The 8,675-nt window shown below is 37.1% G+C and overlaps 2 protein-coding genes across 2 annotated transcripts; both read right to left on the bottom strand.

Annotated features, from left to right (window-relative positions):
* Nucleotides 1-2,041: 2,041 nt before the first annotated feature.
* LOC110311179 (keratin-associated protein 20-2-like) lies at nt 2,042-2,200 on the bottom strand. The gene has a single exon (XM_021184420.2). The coding sequence runs from the start codon at nt 2,198-2,200 to the stop codon at nt 2,042-2,044; it is 159 nt and encodes a 52-aa protein (XP_021040079.1).
* A 5,231-nt stretch (nt 2,201-7,431) lies between these two features.
* Nucleotides 7,432-7,587, bottom strand: LOC110311217 (keratin-associated protein 20-2-like). The gene has a single exon (XM_021184462.1). The coding sequence runs from the start codon at nt 7,585-7,587 to the stop codon at nt 7,432-7,434; it is 156 nt and encodes a 51-aa protein (XP_021040121.1).
* Between the last annotated feature and the right edge of the window lie 1,088 nt (nt 7,588-8,675).

Below are 8,675 nucleotides of genomic sequence, written 5' to 3'. Positions count from 1 at the left end.
ACATATAGTTATTAATAAAGAGGATACTGGAAAGAAAATGGGTGTTAGAGAACACATGACATCAAGGGAACTTCTATACTATGAGACTGTGTATGATGACACTCATTATAGAAGGTTTTGTAGAGTCTTCAAAATGTTTAGAGAACAAACTTGTACTAGTGCTCTAAATATAAGTTGCAGTCTAAAGGATTTGAAATGTCAGGAGCCACCTAAGAGAAACTAAAATCTGGTAGGTGATCTTCCTGGGATTGTTCTGCCATGGACTGTAAAGCTATGATAGATTTGCTCCTTTTGGCAAGTCTGGGGAGATTATATTTGAAGAAAGATTCCTGCTATTAAAATGCTTTTCCTGTTATTATTAAATATATAATAATCACTAGGTACTGAACCACTCTTTTGAACAGATTTCTGCAGACCTATGGAAGATGTTGTTTTGTACTGTAATGATGCTATATAGACAAATAGATAATTATTCTATAGAATTTCTGATTTGATTCAAATAATTTTAGGAAGAAAGTTTTTAGAAATTGTCTTAGTCATTAAGAAGATGAATAAATTTGGAATCAAGACTATAATGTGCCCCCTCCTCATAACAGTAAAGTAAAGACTGAATAATAAGAAATACAATGAGCTTTCATAGTTACACTTAGAGAGAGATAGACTTGGGACAAATTTGCATCCAAGGAAAAACATTTAGGTCCAAGGATACAATCACAGGTGTGCACTATGATACAACAAGGTCATGCAAAAACTGTTGCTTTGAACTTATAATGAGCATATAGAATGAAAGACTGGTTTGAACATATTATCAACATCCCTCTGTAACTCCCATTTTATGTCACATTTTATCTCTGGTGTAATTTTCTAAAGAAATTTTTGTCTAAGAAGGTATAAAAAGACTAGAGGAAAGAAATAAAGTTGTTGGTTGGATAGTTTGGCATGGGGCTTTCTGCCCCATTCACTCATCCATCCATCCATCCATCCATCCATCCATCCATCCATCCATCCATCCATCTATCCATCCATCCATCCATCCAAATGTATATGTCTGTTTGTCTATATGTATGTGTGTATGCATATGTGTCTATGTAAGCATGCATGAGTACTTGTGGAGTTGATTGTGACAAATGGTCGGGCCTCGTCAGAATGTGGGTGTATGAATATATACGTATCTGTGCATATGCCTGTATAAACCATCTGAGTTCCTTTTCGTTTCTTCCTCTCTGGTTCCCAAAGAGTAAACCAGCTTAGCCAGACAGGCTTCTGGCTGACTAATAAGAGAAAGGAGCACTAGCAGTAAATCCTCCTACTTGATCCCCTGCTGTTTTACTATGAGGTGCTCAACACCAGAGACTGCATTCCCTGGCCTCAGAGGAACTCAGGAAGGCTAACTAACAGACTTAAGACAGGTAAAGGTTTTATTGTAGAAAAGGCAACCCTAAATATCTCATAAGACCAAATCTTGGCTGGTCAACACTCTTTCCCCATGGCTACCTTAAAGAGAAAAACCTGAAAGAAGAACCACTGGAGTTGGCATCTAGCAAAGAAATATCTTCACTTGCAAATTCATAGTAACACCGCAATAGCAGAAATATGAATATATCAAAATTGTTTACCGATAAAAGCATGTTTAAATAGAATGTTTCCTTCTCTCTGCCACTTTCTCTCTTTCTTTCTCCCTTGAATACTGACACATTTGTCCACAAAAATAAAAATAAAATCACATTTGCAATCAAACTGCTATACATCTCACATTTAGGGAAAAAAAAGAGAAAAGAGTATTTTCTACACATTATTTTATTTGAAGCATATACATGGAATGGGAAAAATAAAAACGGCTCACATTCTAAAAGGCATTATAATGACAATGAAGAGCTTGGCTGCAAATATTTATGCAACCAAGTTGGAGAAGAGGAATATGATGGGCATGTTGTATTTCACTTATTATTCCTCACAGAGTTTAAATTAAAGTTGGAATTTATGAAGATATTTAGGATCATCTGAAGTGAAGGAAGTTGGAGTGAGCAGCTGCTGAATTTCCTCAGTAGAAGCCACAGGACCAGTATCTTCTACAGCATAGTGGGCGGCAACAGCTGTAGCCATAGCTACCATAGCCACAGCCATAGCCACAGCCATAGCCACAGCCTAGGCCTCCATAGCCATAGCCCAGGCCTCCGTAGTATCCTCCATAGTAGCACATGGTGTCAGGAGTGTCAGAAGTTGTCTGAGAAAGACAAGCAGTAGGTTCCTTGAGTCTGGGTGTCACCATCTGCCAAGGGCCTTTTATACACCTGGGTTGTTGTTAGGGAAACCACAGGCATTACAGTGTCACATATCTTTGTACTATGCTGCAGAAAACATCATGAGTATTGAGAGTTATGGGACAGACAATGCTGCATAGCTGAGATACTTGTGTTCTTGCTTCAGGATCTCATGGTCAAATAAAGGAGCTGACATAGTTTTCAGGTTTCTAGGAAATTCTTCATGTAGTTTATTAAATACAGCTCATGAGTCTCTCAGATCATATAAATCATTACATAGTTTTCTTCTTTTAAAATAAATGTATTTTCATTACCCCAATGAAGGAAATTCAGTGTGTTTCCTTCATATTTGTTAGTTTAAATGAATCTTATCTTGAGGACTATGTTTATTGTGGCTTTCTCATGAACAATAAGCTAATAATTCATTGTGTTATTTGTTCCTTGGTAGATAATTGTCATCTTATGTTAATGTGTTTGTATTTATTCCTAAGAACTTTATTTTATCCTATCTTGATTTTAAAATCAACTGAAAATATAAGACCACTTATATGCATAAACCCTATGTGTTATGTGTTTCCCTTTGAAAGACCTTGTGAAGGTTTTATAGGTGTCACTGTTAAAGGCATTATGGGTGAGTGGTTGAACCAAAATACTTATAACCTTCTGTTAAAATTGTAGTCAAATTAGCTTTGCAGAGAAAAGATAAGCATAAAACTTTATGTTTGTCAGCAACTGACGGAATGCATCAGTGGATAAGAGAATATTGTTCCCTGATATGGTCGATCTCATGGGAATAAAGTAAGTAGATCATGCAAAGAACAAGATAAAATGTGTTCATTTGGCAACTATACCTATCCATGCATTTACTCAAACACATCTGTGTTTACATCACACACATATATTACACAGAAATATGTACATACATGTGTACATACATAACTACATACATATGCACATGCATATAAACATACAAAATGAATGCACATACCTACTCACAGAAACTTCATGGACAATTGCCAGAAGATGCTTCAGTATATGCATGCATAGCATGCACAAGACTTAGATGGAATCACCAGTATACTCCCCTCAAAAACAAAATCAAAACCTAAACAAAAACCAATTGTATAGACTCTTTTAAAAAGGCCAAGCTAGGCACATGAACTATTTCTCAGTTTGTAGCTGATGGAGAAAGTATTGGTAAGAAATGTGAAAGACATCACCGACAAATTCAAACTTCAAACATTTTGCAAGTTTATAAAAATATATGTTATATAACAAAATATTTGTAGTTTCACATTTAGTTTGGAACTTTTCAAAGCAACAGTGTATATAAATGAGGGAACATCTTTGTACCTTTTGGACAATTTCATGAAAAGGCTTCCTTTTGATTTTGCAGTGTCCAATTTGAAAATCTTTGGGCCACAAGTACTGTCAGTGGTATAATAGTGATTATTAGCTAAGAAAACCAGTCATTTCTCTTTTCTTCTGTCTTTGTCTTTGTCTGTCTGTCTCTCTTAGATTTTGGAGACAGGGTTTTTATGTGTAAGAGTCCTGGCTGTTTTGTAACTAGCTTTGTAGGTCAGGTTGGCCTCAAACTTACAGAGCTCTACCTGCCTCTCCCTCACCCAAGGTGGAATTAAAGGTTTGTCTGCCACATAAACCAGTTTTTTATATAGAAATATGAAGAAAGAAGAGATCAGGCAGTTTCAGAGTGGTTTGGGAATCTGCTTACCACTGCAGAAGCGTGCATCACACACACACACACACACACAGACACACACACACACACACACACACACACACACANACACACACACACACACACACACACACACACACACACACACACAATTTTTTATTCACTTTGTATCCCAATCAATGTCCTCCTCCAAGTCCCCCTAGCACCATGCCATCTCCCCTCTTCCTCTGAGAGAGTATCACATTCCCCCGAGTATCATCCCCAACACTGGCATATCAAAGTCTCTGCAGGGCTAGGTGCTTTTTCTCTTATTTAGGCCATATAAGACAGCCAAGCTAGGGGAACTGATTCCACAGTAGGGCAGCAGCTTTAGTGACATCCCCTTTTCCATTTGTTCAGGACCCACATGAAGAATGAGGTGCACCTCTGCTACATATGTGTGCAGGGCCTATATACAGCTTGTATATGCTCTTTAGTTGGTGGTTACCTTTCTGAGAGCCCCCAAGGGTCTAGGTTAGTTGATTCTCCTTAGAAGAAGAATCTTCCTTCCTTAGAAGTTCCTTTCCCCTCTCAATTCTTCCCCCAGCTCTCCCTTAAGAGTCCCCAAGCTCCATCCAGTGTTTGACTGTGGGTCTCTGCATTTGTCTGGGTCAACTGCAGGGTGAAGTCTCTTAGAGGACAGCAACACTAGGCTCCTGTCTGCAAGCATAACAGAGTATCATTTACAGTGTTTGGGATTAGTGCTTACCCATGGAATAAATCTCAAGTTGGGCTAGTTATTGGTTAGCCATTTCTACAGCCTCTGCTCCATCTCCTGTTCCTGAATTTCTTGTAGGCATGATAAATTTTAGGACAAAAATTTTGTGGGTAGGTTCATGTCCCCTATTGGTTCAAAGGGGTTCCTACTTGGCTACAGGAGGTGGCTTCCTCAGGTTGTATATTCCCAGTGCTGTGAGTCTCAGCTAAGGTCACCCCCATTGATTCTTGTGACATATTTGTGGAATATAGCCAGAAGTGGTATAGGTGGGTCTTGAGGTAGAACTATTCCAAATTTTCTGAGAAAACACCAAATTGATTTCCAAAGTGGCTGTACAAGTTTGCACTCTGATCAGCAATGGAGGAGTGTTCTCCTTGCTCTGTGTCCTCACCAGTGTGTGCTATTACTCGAGTTTTTGATCTTACCCATTCTGACCAGTGTAAGATGGAATCTCAGAGTCATTTTGCTTGGATTTTTTCTGATGACTAAGGATGTTGAACATTTCTTTGAGTGCTTCTCAGCCATTTGAGATTCCTCTGTTGAGAATTCTGTTAGCTCTGCATCCCATTTTTAAATTGGGTTATTTGGGTAGTTGTTGTCTAAATTCTTGAGTTCTTTATAAATTTTGAATATTAGCGGTCTTCGGGTTTCCATTTCTGTAAAGAGACACCGTGACCAAGGCCCTGTGAACCAGAAATAGGTTTCCTTGTTTGGAGTTCTTGAACATCAGGCCCATGAACCTCTAAATATTACAGGCTGGTGCCATGCTGTTGTTTACATCTAGAACAAGACTGCAAGACCCTGTTGATGAAAGATTAATTAAATCACAGAACATGGAGAATCAAGCTTGTCCTAGCTCGAATCCTCACCTTCATTGTGTAGCTTTTATAGTGCTGAATTGTACTATGGACAGCACTGGAAGATAAAATGCATGATCATTTTAAAGTACCTGTGTACTGGACTGTTAATATGTGTGCATAGCTATAATAGGTACATGAACACCTTAGTAGTAGTCTACCCATTTCTTATTAAATTTAAGTTCACAAGAGAGATGCAAACTAAGCTGGAGCCAAATTTGGACAAGAACATGAAAATAGACCGTAAAATAGATTGTACTACTAGTATTCTGCTAAATAGACCCATTTTAGATAAACTTTTAAAGATATTACTATATTCTTAGATTAGTGACCCTTTTAATTTTGAGCAGATATATTTCGTATTGTAGTAGACAGTGATGATCATAGAGCTCCCACACTGGTTAAAATACAGAGAATAAGAATGTGGTATTCTCAGCTCTACTTTAGGAAAGAATGGATGACTACAAGGAAACAATATTTTTCCAATATTGGCAGCTGCTCTCATGAACTCACAGAGGTTGTATCAGCACATACAAGACCTGTGCAAACCCATGTCAGAAATTTCCCAGCATGATATCCAGAGGTAGGCATGCATTCCTACTCTTAGCTAAGTAGCTACTTCCATTTGATAGCTATTCAGATGTGTAGAGTAGTTTCTTTAGGGGATTGGCCATGGGTAGGTCAATTATACTTTCAGATAATAACTAATCACTGTAGAGAATATAGGCATTGTAGATTGCATGTTATGAGTTTCAGGAAAAACAAAGGACATAAAGACTACTTGGCATTTGATGGGTGAGTCTGACTAAAGAAGGTAAAATTTATGAATTTTCTTGAAATACATTGCATGAGATTTTCTAATAATTAATGAGAAAAAAGAATTCCTAGTGCATATTCTACTAAATAATTGGATGTGAATTTCAAAGCTCAAGCAACAGAAAGAAAATAGGAAAGTATGATTGTGTTTACTAAGTGATTCCACATAGAAGACAACACACACAGAATTTTATACAAATAGGAAGTTCAAAAACCAAAGTTTATGTGAAATATCTACAAACAAACAGTATAAAAAGTTAACTGATAATAAGATGGAGAATCAGCACAAATATCATCCTAAAGAAAACCTACAGAAGACCAATGGTGAATTTCTAAAATTTTAAGTCAATATGACTGTTCCATATATTTAATGATAAAATGGACATTAGGAAGAAAATGGGTGTTACAGAACACATGAAGTAAAGAAAAGCCTACCCAGTGAGATTGTGTATGGTGACACTCATTATAGGAGGTACTGTGGGGACTACAAGATATTTAGAGAACTAACATATTAATTCTCCAAATTTAAGTTGGTTAAAAAAGATTTGATCTCCAAGAAAAATCCGCATTTCTAAATTTGTTGTAGCATCACAATAGCAGCCTTATGGAGATAATAAAAATGTTTAACTAATGGAAGACATTGAAACAGAAAGTTTCCTTCTCTCCACCATCTTATCCCTTTATCAGTCACATTTAATCACAAGCACACATTTATACCCAAACATATAAAGTCACAAACACACACTTCACATTTAGTTAAACAATAAGAAAAAGTATATTAAAGGAAACACTTTATTTTAAAGCATATGTATATATTCACAATACAAATGCAAGGAGACCATATTTTACAAGTCATTATTACAATAATAAAGAGTTTTGGGGCAAATATCCATGTAATCATATTAAAGAAGGGGAATTGGGTGGGCATGCTCTGTTTCACGTATTACTCCTCAGAGATTTCTAAGTTAAAGTTGGGATTCCTGAAGATATTTAAGAACATTTGAAGTGAAGAAAGTTGGAGTGAGCAGCTGCTGAATCTCCTCAGTAGAAGCCATAAGACCAGTATCTTCCACAGCACAGTGGGCGGCAGCAGCCATATCCATAGCCACCATAGCCACCATAGCCACAGCCATAGCCACAGCCTAGGCCACCACAGCCATAGCCCAGGCCTCCATAATATCCTCCGTAGTAGCACATGGTGTCAGGAGTGGAGTGTTCAGAGGAAGATTAAGCAGTAGGTTCCTTGAGTCTGGGTGTCACCATCTGCCAAGGGCCTTTTATACACCTGATTGTTGTTGGGGAAACCACAGGCATTACAGTGTCACATGCCTCTGTGCTGTGCTTTAGAAAACATGAGTGTGGAGAGTTACTGGACACAAAATTCTGCATAGCTGAGATACTTTTGTTCTTACCTCAGGATCTCACGGTCAAATAATGGATCTGATACAATTTTCAGGTGTTGCTTGTTGAATAAATCACATACTTTTGTCAGATGATGTAAATCAATGCTTAGTATTTTTTCCCTTTTACATATGTTGTGTTTTGATTACCTCTGTCAAAGGAGGTCATTTTTTGTCCTCTTTTTTTCTGTTGTTGTTGTTTTCAATGAATCATATCTTGAGTATTGTATTTCTTGTGTCTTTCTCATGAACAATACACCAATTATTGGATATGTTATTTGTTCCTTGATGTGTAGAATCATATCTTGAGTATTGTATTTCTTGTGTCTTTCTCATGAACAATACACCAATTATTGGATATGTTATTTGTTCCTTGATGTGTAGTTGGCATCTTACAATGATGTGTTCGTGTTTGTTCCTAAGCACTTTTTTGTACTATGTTTTGCTTCTAAAAAATAAGACCATTTATAAACATAAGCTATATGTGTTACATGTTTCCCTCTGAAAGCCTATGTGAAGGCCTTGTAGGTGAAACTCTGAGTGGCATTATGGCCGAGTGGGTAAACCAAGGTAAGAATTTATACACTTCCTTTTAAATCATGGTCAAGTTGCTATGCAAGAATGAGGATTAATTAAAAATCCTAAGAAATTATTAAAAAGTGTGGGTATATTCCAATTCTTACACCCCAGTGTTATTTGACTCAAATACAAGAGGAAGTATAACGACTGATTGTCAGTCTGGTTCCGTGTTTCATGAGATAGCCAATCTAATAGGAACCAAATTGGGTCATAAAAATTTACATGACACAGCATGCTCCTTTGGCATCTACACACATTCATCATCTACTGAAATATATTTATGCTTACACAACATACATACATGAC

The sequence above is a fragment of the Mus caroli genome, chromosome 16 (genome assembly GCF_900094665.2).
Source record: "Mus caroli chromosome 16, CAROLI_EIJ_v1.1, whole genome shotgun sequence".
Classification (NCBI taxonomy): Eukaryota; Metazoa; Chordata; class Mammalia; order Rodentia; family Muridae; genus Mus; species Mus caroli.
This window is presented reverse-complemented; position numbering and strand designations above follow the sequence as displayed.

Excerpts from the sequence above, each read along its gene's own strand:
- LOC110311217 (XM_021184462.1), bottom strand. The coding sequence starts at position 7,587 with ATGTGCTACTACGGAGGATATTATGGAGGCCTGGGCTATGGCTGTGGT.
- LOC110311179 (XM_021184420.2), bottom strand. The coding sequence starts at position 2,200 with ATGTGCTACTATGGAGGATACTACGGAGGCCTGGGCTATGGCTATGGA.